The following is a 14212-nucleotide window of genomic DNA, read 5'->3' as shown; positions in this document are numbered from 1 at the left end:
TTAGTGTTGCTGCTGCTGGAGGAATGACTGGAGACTGGGCGGAGAGAGTAGCAGGAGGACGAGGAGGAGGAGGAGGAGGAGGAGGAAGAAGAGGGAGGAACAATTGAGGGGATGTAAAGATAAGGAAAGGAAGGTAAGGAGATAAGGAAGTTATATTTTTGGTAGATAGCTACATAATTATTTTATTTTATCTATTAACACTTCTGAATTTTTTATTTTTAAATATAATAATAATATAATAAAAATTGTTATTATTGTTAATAGTATTGTTATCATTATATTATTTTTACACTTATTATTATGTATATTATCATTATAATAATGATGATGATTGTCATCATTAATATTGTTGTCGTCACAGTGTACAGTTTTAGCTCTTCCCCTCAGCCTCCCGACTCCTCCTCTCAGCCTCCCGACTCCTCCCGTCAGACTCCTGACTCCTCCTCTCAGGCTCTTGACTCCTCCCCTCAGGCTCCTGACTCCTCCCCCGTCTCCTTGTCATTATTCCTTGTCACTCATCACAGCTCCTTATCTTCATCAGAGGTCAAAGGTCAGCTGGTTCCTTTTCCTCCATATAAATGAAAACAAAGATTCGAGGAAGTTTATGAATAAACTCTGAGTTTTAATGAATAAACACACAATAACACAACAACTTTATTGATCACGTCAATAGACGACAGATCAACAATAATCAGAAAGAAAGAGAAGAAGCTGACAAGATAATAGAGAGTAGACAAGACTCTTGGGGCCTCTGGTGGACAAGAGGGGAACTACAGCCAATCAGAAACTGATTCTACCTCACTGACAGCAAGTGAGGAGTTCAGCAAAGGGGCGTTCACTGACCTTTTTCATACGTCAGACAACGAGCCGCCCTCTCTGGCTTTTCTGGTCTGGGGTGTAGCTGTTGTGTTTACTCTTTCCAGCGGGGGCGCCACCGAGCCACTCATCTGTTGGTGGCTTGGGCCTCTCAGTTCAATGAAAGGAGAAAAAGGACTTTTCCAGAACGGACTATCAGCAGCCTGCTGGAGCCTTTCATCAACACCTGTTGTTGTGTCCTAAAGGCCCAGCGGAGCATCAACACCTGTTGTTGTGTCCTAAAGGCCTTCATGACTCTGAGCTTAACGTGCTGTTGTGACCAGAGCTCCAGAAACATGTTCTATTACAGCGGCATGCAGTCTGTCAACAACAACAGTAACAACAACTCTAGCTTTGTGTTGATGTCACACAGCGTTCTCACTATGAAAAGTTCAAGAACTGGTTCCTTTGCTCTGCAACATTGTTCCTTTAAGTTTTATACATTGCGTTGTTACTTTTTCATGTTGTTCCGTTACATAGTGTGTCGTTCTGTTACATTGTGTGTTGTTTCGTTACATTGTGTGTTGTTTTGTTACATTCTGTGCTGTGGCTTTGTGAGTTTTTATGATTCGAGTCTCATATGAAATATATTCGTAAAACATATTTTTGTCAACAATCAACTTATCTGGTTTGGAGAAAACAACGTTGTTTTAACTTGACGGGGGAAAGTACTTTTTAAACTTTTAAACTCTTTTAAAGTACTCAATATCTTTTAACTTTGAAAGTTCCTATTGTTAATGTCGTGTAACCCAACACAAATATAGTTAATATAACATGTAATGTTGCATGTGGAGGGATATGCAGTTCACTGAGCACAGCAGGGGGTAAAGGTCCAAGATGGCCACCGGCGACACCTGCAGCACCTCAGCTGCTCTCAGTGTAAAACCCCCAGAATCCTTTGTGGTTTGGTTAGCCGCCGCGGTGCAGCTGAGGCTCCACTGCGGGCTCGCTTTGAAACTACAAGGAGGAAGCACTCTGAGGCTCTGACCGCAGTACAAGTACGAGTACCACATTGTGGGAGTACTAGAACAAGTCCTGTGAAGAGAGAAGTAGAAACATGGAAATACTCAAGTAAAGTACTTCAAAATGCACTTCAGTATGATACTTTAATACATACACACAACTGCGGTTACACTCTTATGCTCAGTTTATCTGAACACTCATCTTGCACACACACACACACACACACACACACACACACACACTCACACACACACACACACACACACACACACACAGGTTTCACTTCCTGTGTGTGTGTGTGTGTGTGTGTCTTTAACCACTTTGTGGCCACCGGATGCTGTTAGAAGTGTTGTTATGAACTCTATCAGAGTACATTAACTGTATTCAGAGTACATTAACTCTGTATTATTTGTGTACTCAGTATGTACTAACTGTGTACTCTTAGTGTACTCTGTGTGTAATAACGGTGTATTCTTGGTGTACTCTGGGCTGGAGGTCTGCTGCAGTGCTTCCTGACATTAGGCCACGCCCCCACCTCCATCAGCTGTCAGCGCGCGCAGGCTCCACCACAAAGCCACGAGACACCGGATGTATGCTTCAAAATAAAAGCTCCACAAACACGACACAAACGACACAATTCATAAAAACGAAATGTTTTAAACATTTAACATAAAAACAAGGAAAACAAGAATAGAACACACTAAAGAAAATAAAATATAAATAAAATAAAATATGTAAAATATACAAATAAAGGAATGGGAAAATCAAACCCACTGAATAATATAAACTAATAATATTAATATCAGCTAATTACACATTTGTAATTAAAGCACCTGGTTCCTTAATTAACAAAAAATAAAAGTCAATCGCCTAAAGTCACCAAAACTGTTAAGTGTTTCCAGATATTTAAAACAATGCAGTGATAATGTTACAGCTGAATTAAGCAGAACATATTTTCTCTCATAAATCTGAGGACGTAAAACTGAGATAGTTTTATTTTACAGGTTTTTCTCCTGAAGGTGCATCAATTGTTTGTGTTTCTAACTTTTATTATAACTTATATATATATATATATATATATATATATATATATATATATATATATATATATATATATATATATATATATATATATATATATCCAAATACATTTTTTGCAAATGTAACTATAGTATTGTTTTAGGAAGAAGGAAGGAAGGAAGGAAGAAAGTAGGGTAGGGAAGGAAGGAAGGAAGGAAGGAAGTATGGATGCAAAGAAGGAAGGTGAATATAGCACTTTTAGTACTTCTAATACTTTATTTATTTGATGTACTTTAAATGCATCAGTTCATATTTTAGACAAAACCTGAATGCGGTCACACTAGAAGTCTTTTATTGTGAAATTCCGTCCCGGAATGGTCCGTGTTTACGTGGTCTGCCTTGACGCACGTGTCACGCACAGACAGTCCGCTGCAGTTCAACTCCTGCAAACATCAAACATCAAACATCTCCCGAGTTGTTTACCGGCGCTGTTTACCGTCAACATGTCGCACACCGTCATCACGACCACGACCACGACCGGCCGGACTTCCGGGGACGGGGTGCTGAACCTGGGCTACACCCGGACCATCCCGGGACTGCTGAAGATCGGGCAGATGGTGAGCTGCACCCGGAATACCGGAGGACAACTCGGGGCGTGTTCGCACCAACGCCCCGTGGGGTTGCTGCTAACGCTGTCCGGTAGCTGCTCCGGTAACCCTTAAATCCGTGATTATTCACACGGAGTCTGGTTGAGGATGCTGTAATAACGGTAACAGCTGTGTTATTGCTGTGGACCACGTGACAAGCTGACGTAAATAACAGTACTAAAGTACAAGTACGCGAGTACTCAATTTACTGCTCACCGGAATTGACCGTTTTAAAGGTTTTAAAGTAAATTAAGTTTAAATCATCAACAGTAATGTGGATATAAAGGCAAATAATAAAACATGTATTTATGTGTATATTTATACATATTGTCATCAATAGTAATGCGGATATAATGCATACACAGACACGCACACGCGGGCGCACACACACACACATACACACACACACACATATACATATATATAACTATATATATATATATATATATATATATATATATATATATATATACATATATATATATAGTTATATATATACATACATATATAACTATATATATATTTATATATACATATATAACTATATATATGTATATATATACATATATATATATATATATATATATATATATACATTTGTATATATATATATATATGTATATGTATATATATATATATATATATATATATATATATATATATATATATATATATATATATATATATATATATGTATAATAGTATTTTCTTGGTTTTAAATGCTGCCTTACATCCACAACACTTGTAATGAGTTTTTTTTGTTTATGTATCATTAATATTTAGTGAATTCAACCCATTAATATTGATATTATTGTGTTTATTGTTGTGTTGAAAGTTTAAAGCCCAAAATAATGATGCTGCATGTCTCGTCGTGGTGCGTTCAGGTGGCCCTGCTCGTGGCCTTCCTCTGTGTGCACTGCGCCCGTGGGTGGCCCAGCTGGGCGGCGTTCCAGTTTTTTGAGGTGGTGGCGCTGTGGTTCCTCATCGCCTTCCTCCTATTCTTCCTCATGCACCTGTTTAGGCTGCAGGCCAAGATGCCATGCATCAACTGGCCACTGACGGTGAGCAGCAGACATTATAATATATTATATTACGTTACATTATATTACATAATATTATATTATATTACATTATATTGTATTATATTATTATTATTATATTATCAAACAAAGGCAAAAAAGTAATGGTAAAAAGTAGCAATAGTTTGTGGAAAATAGTCATTAAATATAATTGTACAGTTAAATGATTAAAGCGATAAATATAATGTAATAATATTTATTATAAAAAACAAAGTAATATTCATGATAGGTAATATTAGTGCATACTATATGACAGAATGCTAACATAAGCTAACGTTGGCTGGAGTTATATTATAGTTTTATATAAAAAGAATATATATACATATAAATATATATATATATATATATATATATATATATATATATATAAATTTATAATGTATATATATATATATATATATATATATATATATATATATATATATATATATATATATACATCGTCATCGCAATGCTCGTAAGCTAACGTTAACAAGCCAGTGGCTTTTTTTTCCGACATCGTAGATGTAACCTTCAGACCAGCAGGTGAATATTGTGTTGTTATATATCTGTTTTAGGAGTTCTTCCATTACTCCGTCGGCACCGTCCTCATCGTCATTGCCTCCATTGTCGCTGCTGTGAAGAGCGGAGGAGTTTCAGCGCTGGTGGCTGGATCGGTACGTAACGCAACATTGCTACCGTTAGCTGTTAGCTTCACATTTAGCCGAGTAGGGCTTTGCTTCCCAGCTGATGGCTAACGTTACTAGCTCTCCTGGTTTCCAGGAAATAAAATGAGTGTTTTCAACTTTGTTTTGTCATCTAATTTAGTTCAAATTAATGAATATATGAGTTTTCATAGTTTGATGTTTTATGGTTCCTGAAAGCAGAAGCAGAGTGAGACCTCCGTCTGACATGAAGCACAAACTATTAAAAACCCCGTTGGGAGTTTCTCCTTCCTTCCTGCTTCTCTGCTTCCTCACCCTGATTACACAGGAAGTCACGTTGGCTTTAGTTTTTAGAAAAGTCCACAGGTCCCTTTACTCCCCAGATATCAGACAATCTGCTTTCACTAGGAGACAACCTCCTGTTCTCTCTCCTGACCACCAGGGGGAGACTCTACATCTCTCCTCCTCAATCCCTACATGGTCACTTCCTGTTTACAGGTTGCAAAAAGAAGAAAGAAAGATGGCGTCGGTCAGGATGTTGAACTGGAGACTTAAAAACGACCTCAAACCAACTAGAGACTGAAGTCCACTTCTTCTAAACAGAAAATGTTTTTTATATTGTTTATTGAAACCTTTATTGACTCGACTTTGTCTTTGTAAAGTAAAGATAATATATATATTTGTGTTCCTGCAGGTGTTTGGGTTCATCGCCACCTTCCTGATGGCCGTGAGCTTGTGGACGTCCTACAGCGTGACCTGCGGCTCCCACCAGACTGGTACACTGCTTCCTCTGTTCTGGTTTCCTTCAGGAACCTGAACACCTTGTTTTAAAACCGTGAGGACGAATCACAGCAGCGTCTCCTTCTCTTCTCACTCTTCTCCCCGTTTCTCCTCCCTCCATTCCTCCTTTTCTCGTGCACCTTTCAACCCTTTTCTCTTCTTCTTTATCTCCTCTCTTCCTTCCCTCTATCCTCTTTTCCTCCTTGTATCGTCCCCTCCGTCCGACCATTCTCTCTCCTCTTCCTCCCCTCCTCTCCTCCTCTCCTCCAGGTGCAGCAATGTAAGAAGTGATCCGTCATGAAGGAGCCAGCTGGCAGTTTGCTGTGTCCTGGTTTCTGCCTAGCAACCACCTGGATAATTAACCTGATTGGATAATAATTCTTAGCACAGAGGTAATGGAAGCTGATCCAGGACCAACAGATACTTTTTTTTTTTTTACAATTTGGGACTTCTAGAGTCACATGTTCCTGTTCACGGTGCTCGTTCACATTCATCCTCTGCCGTCAAAGCTTTTAGAGAAGCTTTCAGACGACTTTATCTCTGACAGGCCGCCGCCCTCTCCCCGTTGTGTGCCATAAAAAAACAAAACCACGAAAAAGAAGATTTTCCCGCCAAAATCGAGTCCCCTCGGCGCCTCTTCGTCGCACTTTCTTGTGGTTTACAGAAATTAGCTTGATTTGCTCGATTTGCTATAAAACGTTTCATCCATTCCAACTTTTTTTATTCTACTTTTTAAAATTCTGTGAAAGTCTGGACCACGGAGACGTTAAGCTCTTTTTTAAAAAAACACACCACTTTTCTTAAATGCCCAGCGAGGAAACGATGCACAGTAAAGCCCTGTTAGCATGCTATGCTAACGTATGCTATCACTACTCCAGTGTGCTATCAAACATTAACGAGCATAATGTTTTACAGGGAATAGGATTGCATGTTGAAACATCACTCAGGGGCAAACGTGTACTAAAATAAAATAAAAAACAGTTGCATGCTAAAGGATTCTGGGAATTGGAACAAAAGTAAACATTAGCATGCTAACGGTGCAAAACAAACAAAAAGAAACAAAGAAAACGGGTGCATCTGTCTGTAATTAAAAGATAAATGTGGTCATAATATATAGTTTTCCTGTTGTCAACACGCACAGAACCAAACCAACAATTGATGTTTCAGTAATTTTTTACATCTTCAGTGGGAACCACCGCGCTCTGAGCGGAGACAGGAAATCAAGGCAGCGCTGAGGATTGTTATCTGTACGAGTTGACGACAAGAAAATCCAAAGAATAACACCAACAATATCCTTCAAACAGTAATTTCACCACTGTTTAGAAAAAAAATCCAGTGCAGCATTGCTGTGAGATGTTAGCGTTACCGTTAGCACACATTAACATTTGTACCAATCAAAGGACGCGTTTATTACAGACTCACGTCAACTTGGCCGTCCTCGGTGCTCTAAGAAGAAAAACTGTTAAATGTTGAATTTTTATTCAATCTGAGTTTTCAGAAAGCACATCAGTAGTTTTAATTGATGCCAAAAAGAGAGTGCAGAGTCCTGCGTAAGCTAACAACGCGCTCTGATTCTACGGAGCCGGTCGGGGATGTAAAGAATTACAAAATGACTGGAAATCTGTTTGCACGGATTAATTAAACACAGGAGCAGATTAAAAAAAAAGAATAAAAACATCAATATTTATAAAGAAAACAAGGAATTTGTTAATTAATATGTACACATGGATTATAAACATTTATGCATGGGTTATTAAATGTGCAGATTAATGTATTAAACACATAAATATACAGATTCATCAAACGCACATGTTTAATAAAATGTATATTTATTGATACACAATGCTAAAGTTTAACCCAAATTAATAAGACATGTGGATTAAACATAAATACAACATTGTGCATATTATTGATGAATAACATTGATGAAGGTAAGATTAAGACATGCCTACAGATTAATAATACATATGCATGAGTTAATAACACACGTTATTAAAACCAACACAGACTAATAAATGTACAAAATCAATAAATACACCTTGAATTGAAAAAAAACTGTTATAGATGAATTTAAACATATAAGTAAATCAATCAATTATAAATCAACCTACAGATAAAAAAACAAATATGCACAGATAATCTGGAATACTGAAGTAAGCATCTGGCATTCAGAGTAAATGGCAAAACACTGTTATTGAATTGAAAAATATTTATAAAAGCACAATAACTAATTAGCGCCAGAAAAATAGTGAAACACGTGAATAAATATCCTGCGTACCAAACAACAAAGAGTCACTTTTGACCTTTAAAGCACAAGATATCTCACGTCTTCGTCTCCTGGTCGTTATCCTCTCACGGTGTCAGGCTTTTCACCATTTATCTGACTCAGTGCTTTTATTGATTAGCGCTTTATTAATCTGCGCGCACAGATTTCCACATTATGCAGTCCCTCTGTTCTGTAGATTCATGACCGTTCTGAGTTTCTGAACACAAACAAAATACAAGTGGTCAGAAGAGGCTCAAAATGCAGCTTGTCTTTCAGTTCTACAAACATTTACAAGCAAAGAGATGAAGAGCGCTGCCCTGGCCATGTTACGTTAGCTAGCAAGTTAGCTATGCTAGTCAGCTATGCTAGTTAGCTCACGTCAAATGGCAACATTTGTACACAATCAATACACAACATTTATACCCAAGCAAAGCGATTTTATTTGAGAAACATGTCGAACTGTGTTGTCATTGTGTAGTTTAGCTGAACTAGTTAAACTAGTTTACTTTAAATTAACCGGGAATTTTCATTAATCGAGGATTGATGGGAAGGACCGATGACAACAATATGCTAACCTAGCCTTCCATCATCATCATCATCATCATCATCATCATCATCACCACCGTTTAAATCAGAAATGAAGTCATACAACTCTGAAACAAAAAATATATCATTTAGCTGATTTTAATTCTGTGTTAGCATTACCTAAACTAATAAATCCACCCTAACTTTGCCTCATTGTTGACGATATCAACGCAATCTTGCTCGTTAGCCCCGATAAGTTACCATCACGTTCAAAGGTAAATTCAAAGGTAATCCATGGAAAGTTGTGGTTTAACTGGACCGGTTCTGCCTCTTCAGTAATGTTTGTAGAGTATAGACTGCAGCGCGACCTTCCTGCCGTTTCCTCAAAACAAAGCTATCGATGACGTGAAGCTGAACTCTTATGTTCATCTTCAGATTACAGATTACTGCCTTACTGTCGATCAGACGCCAAAAAGAAAAGATCTTTGTGCGACACTTTCGGGTTTTTTATTCCGCTGAATGCGCTTCGAGTTCAGAATGAAGGATTCGGGTCTGAACTGAGCACGATCGAATATTTCACTCTGACTGTGAACCGTGAGCAGGTTCAGACTCACGAGACGAATCAAAACGCGTTTCAATACAGATTGTTGGCAATGGAATTTAATCTGCGTTAAAGCATATGTCGGATGGAAGTAGAACCAAAAAAAACCAGATTGAAATCAGATATTTTACAAACTAAGGCCCAAGTGTACAGATACTTATTTTCTTAATTTTATCACCATTTTTATCTTGTTTTTTTTTACTTAAAGGAAGTGGTTTCCAACCCTCTCAGAGTCGTCAGTGTCAGTTCGGGTTGCAAAATTCCGGGAATATTCAAAGTTGGAAACTTTCCACGCGAATTAACGGGAATAAACAAGAATATACGGGAATTATCGGGAATTAACGGGAAGTAACAGGAATTAACTGGAATGAACTAGTTCAGTTCATAGTCCATAATTCAAAATTTTGAACTAAGTTCACAGCTCCAAAAAATGAAATAGTTTAGTTATTTTGTTCAACATGTTGCAGCTATAATTGAAATCTCTGTCTGTCTGCAATACCGCTCTTAGGCACATTGCTTTTTTCAAAATTCCCAAAATTCCCGAGCGAAAATTCCCGTGGAAACTTTCCGTAAACTTTCTGGAAATTTACCAGAAGATCTCCGCCCCTTCGCAACCATATTGTCAGTATTCTATTACTGAAAAATAGACGCCTGAATATCTCCAATAACAAAGCTCAAAATTCCCGTTTGAATCACTCCTTTTTATTATGAAGTGACGCTAAGCAGCAACGTCCACCTCACCGTTCGTCCACACACACGAGTTAAATGTAGTCTCCATCACAGCAACAAATATGTATAAATAAAGAAATGCTTAGCTATTGCTTCACAGCTCTTTAAAAGAAGAAGACGATCTCTGAGCATGCTCAGAATCTTCTTCTGTGGTATGTGACGTATCGGATGGTTGCGTGTTCAGATCACGTCAGGGTCACCAAATGTAGGAACGTGGAAACAAACAAAGTGTCAAGTATTCCTGTTTATTTCCATCCCAAAAACAATAACAAACATTCCCTTCTTGGTGCCCTTTTAGTCCCCTACAACCTAGCCTTCATCGCCCCCTACTGGCCCGGTTGAGCTCTTTGCAATATCTGAATACGTTTAGACTGGGCCCAAAGTCACATGATCTAACTTGAAACCAGGCCGTAGAATTCATGCCGTTCATTGTCTCTGCTGCTGCTGACAAGCCAAAGTTTCTGTAAATCCGTTTTCCATCAATGGTGCTGAATCCCAAATGTTTCCATGTAGTTTGGTTCAACAGGAATACGTGAAATGACCGCGGCTTTTGAACGGCAACACCGTGATTTGGTTTTGAGGTTTTTGGAAGGGAGAGCTCATGGTTTGGGTTGAAAGAACCACATTAGTATGTGTGTAGTCCACGAAATGTAAAATGACACAATGCTGACTCCGGTCTCTTTGGGGAACGTCCCGTGTTTGAGCCGTTCGTCCACGAGGACTGTTGATTAAAATGTGTTTCACCAACGACAAAGGATCAAAATTGCCCTCCCGTCTGTCGGCCGTGGCGCTATCGCGTCATGTTTATCGTTATTTAAAGGAGTGACACGTCAAGATATAGCGCCACACAACCACCTGGATAACTGATAACAACAAGCACATTCTAACTACATTATCTCAGAAGAAAATCAATAATACTTTCCACTTAAATTCTCAAATAAATAAAAAAACACAAATAAATCCATGTAATTATTTCATAAAGACAATCAGTATTATTGAACTACCAGATATATTCGTTGTCATTAAGATAATGAAATGGCCTAAATTGCGATAGAAAATTTTGTCAGTTTTCGTCTACCTGTAAACACGAGGCTCCTCCCCTCAAGACTCCTCCCCTTTAGACTCCTCCCCTCAAGACTCCTCCCGTCAAGACTCCTCCCCTTTAGACTCCTCCCCTCAAGACTCCTCCTCTCAACACTCTCCTCCCACGAGACTTCTTCCCACAAGACGGCATTAAGAGGTCATGGTCGTCTTTTTGTGAAATCGGGCCGGTTTAGTGACGTCACTTGCTAGCTAGTTATATATTTAGTTATAAAAACTAGCGCTACCTAAATGAGACTGAGTGTGATTTGGAAAGGGGGCGGGTCTTGTTTACCCGGTCTTGCGTGGACCCGCCTCTCTCAGTCTGATCCAAGAACAACATTTTGGATAAATGGGTAAAAGATTTCAACACGTCTCCGCTCACGATTGTCAGCTTTTTTATTAGCGATCGCGCGCCGTCCGCAGGTCTTTGTCACCTCATCGTAGTCACGAGCACTAAAGAAAACTTAGCTGTGTTTCTCTTTCAGATTTATTTTTTTTCTGTTCCTTTGTGTGATGGTCCAAAGTGTTCACATTATTATTATAATTATCACGATTGTATTTGGTGCTTTACTGGATTGTATTTTGCTTTTGATTGTCTGGACCAGTTTGACACATATGAAGGTTTTATTTCATTATAGATGCACTGATAAAAAACGATGGAATGTATATGTAAAAACTTTAAGGACTTTGTTTAGCATCACTGGAAGAAAAACAACTGATCTTTTAGATTTAGTCAGCGTGCTTTTGATTCGTTTCCAGATTCTGTCGATGAACTTTTGATATTTCGAGTTTTTCCATCAATATCTGCCCTAGCGACCATCGAATTTAGTTCATTTTTTATTGGCGCATCCGTTATTGTTTGACCCAAAAGGGTTTTTTATATATCGCTGCCTTGATGCTTTTTTGAGTGAATTTGGTGTTTTCAGATAAAGATGTATGCTGATGATCAAACCCTCTTGAGTTATAAATGAAAACGTTCGACTCTTAAACTGACTTTGATCAAAGACTCACTCAAACAAAAACAGACTGTTTACATTGTTTATTTTGCTCGTGTTTTCTGCTCATTCTCACCGTTGCAAAGTGTCCTGATGTCCGTCAGAATGCTGCGACGGCTCAGAGGTTCTGATCCAGCGAACGGACGTCTCGCGGGAATCTGCTCAAAGACTATTAGATCGATTAGAAGTCACAACAAAAGGTGATCGATGCCGAGAGACAAAGGTCACGTCCGATAAAGTCAACGCTACGCAGAGACTTCCTGTCTCGATTCCACGTGGTTTGTTTCGACTTTGTTAGAAGATATCCAACAAACATTTAATCCCCTAAAGAAATGACAGGGACCTTTTCCGATTGGATCGCACAATTCTTTGATAGACTTCTGGTCCGTTCGCGTGAACATTAAGTTTTAAAGTTCAAATCATTTCTGCTGAGAGAGATCTGGTTTCAGGTCAAGACTTAATTTAACGTTCAGAGGGCAAGTGATTGATTGTTGGCCGTAAAGCTACAACAAAACAAACAAACGTGATGTTCCTTCTTCTGACCGTCGATACGAGCCAAGACAGATCTTTGATTTCATAAACAGCAGTTTGTGTTGACCATAACCATTCTTAGTCAGAGTACATCACGTTTTGTTGTGTACTTTCCACCCATCTAGCGTCATGTTTAACACTTTAAAGTGAGTGCGAGATGGTGCAGAAGATTGCCAACCACCCAGTGCGTTAGTGTTTTCAACGTTCTGCCTGAAATTCATTTGCACGAAACTCAAAGCGAGCGAGACGTCCGGCTTTCTGTGAGACGTCCGTCCGTGGCTCTGGATCAGCGCTAACGAGCTAACGCGAGAACCCGCCAGTATCCATCAGTCCTTAAAACCTTAAAGCGGGACGAGCCCGGTGGACTCGAGACGCCGATAGTTCAGATGATTTAGTTTTCTCTCCAAAGTGCCTTAACGTTCTGTTGACGAGCCGATCGGCCGAGTCTCACCAAGGAAACGCCCGAAGACGATGGAAACAGCGTTTAAATGGAGCGCTGTGTCTTTAAGAAGCTGGCGGAGGAATGAAGTGCTTTGATTATGTTTTAGAAGAAGAGACGTCCACAGTGGTATTATTATTATACGTCACGTCACAATGAGCTCACATTGACTTGTGTTGTTTTTCTAAATTTTTTTTAAAAGTGTGTTTAAAAAACGACAAGTTGTGATTTGTTGCATGTTGTAAATTAAAAGCTTATTGCACCATTTCTGTCTCATTTCAAGTGTCTGTTTCTGGTTTAAAACAACATATCTCACTCAAATATTAATTAAAAAAACACAATCTGGCGCAACACAATAACATACAAACAACTATACAATAAAGATAATCCTGCATTAGTGCCGCAGTGGGGAAACAGCAGGATTACAGACACATGGAAAGTAAAAAATCAAGTAATTTAAATAAACAGTAATACAATAAAAACAGTGAAGAAGAAAACAGTAGTGATAATAAATATTAAAAAGTATATAAAGTACTTAAATGTGTTATGTATTGCGCTGTGAACTTAGCTTCTTGTGCAGCCTGACAGCAGCAGGAAGGAAGGACTTTCAGTACACTCATAAATACAACGACTCAAAGCAGAAGTAACACAAATCAATTTGATAATAATGTGATGGAGGTGTTCCTGGATGTTAATAAATAACATGAATACAAAGTCCAATATAAGATAAATGCAAAACAGATTTATAAAATAAGGAATTTAAAGTGATTTAAATGGCTGCTTTATAAATGAGACTTTAAGATGTTCACTGCTGAGGCTCGACCGACATTTGACACACTCCAGAGGGAGAGAGGAAGCAGGTGTGTGTGTGTGTGTGTGTGTGTGTGTGTGTGTGTGTGTGTGTGTATGTGCACGCACGCGTGCGTGTGTGTGGTGGGAGGTATGAGTCACGATGCCTCTCAGTCCCTCGGCGCCTCTTGGTTTCCTGAACTCTGGGCTGATCCACGTTCACATCAACAGCACCTTTTAATAATAACACTTTTCTGATTATGATT

The 14212-nt window shown here is 38.7% G+C and overlaps 1 protein-coding gene across 1 annotated transcript; it reads left to right on the top strand.

The window, feature by feature from the left end:
• Positions 1-3267: 3267 nt before the first annotated feature.
• On the top strand, positions 3268-13414 carry cmtm7 (CKLF-like MARVEL transmembrane domain containing 7). Its single transcript, XM_068569900.1, has 5 exons — positions 3268-3455; positions 4370-4546; positions 5122-5220; positions 5903-5984; positions 6259-13414. The coding sequence occupies exons 1-5, from the start codon at positions 3342-3344 to the stop codon at positions 6270-6272; spliced, it is 486 nt and encodes a 161-aa protein (XP_068426001.1). The 5' UTR covers positions 3268-3341; the 3' UTR covers positions 6273-13414.
• Positions 13415-14212: the final 798 nt, after the last annotated feature.

This window comes from Clinocottus analis, unplaced genomic scaffold, assembly GCF_023055335.1.
Source record: "Clinocottus analis isolate CAN_PGR_092001 unplaced genomic scaffold, fCliAna1.0.p SCAF_9, whole genome shotgun sequence".
NCBI classification, from domain to species: domain Eukaryota; kingdom Metazoa; phylum Chordata; class Actinopteri; order Perciformes; family Cottidae; genus Clinocottus; species Clinocottus analis.
Note: the sequence above shows the minus strand (reverse complement) of the source record. Positions and strands in the feature narration are given on the sequence as shown.

Coding starts and splice junctions, on each gene's coding strand:
- cmtm7 (XM_068569900.1), top strand. CDS start 3,342: ATGTCGCACACCGTCATCACGACCACGACCACGACCGGCCGGACTTCC. Junction 4,547..5,121: donor GCATCAACTGGCCACTGACG/GTGAGCAGCAGA, acceptor TATCTGTTTTAG/GAGTTCTTCCATTACTCCGT. Junction 5,221..5,902: donor CAGCGCTGGTGGCTGGATCG/GTACGTAACGCA, acceptor GTGTTCCTGCAG/GTGTTTGGGTTCATCGCCAC.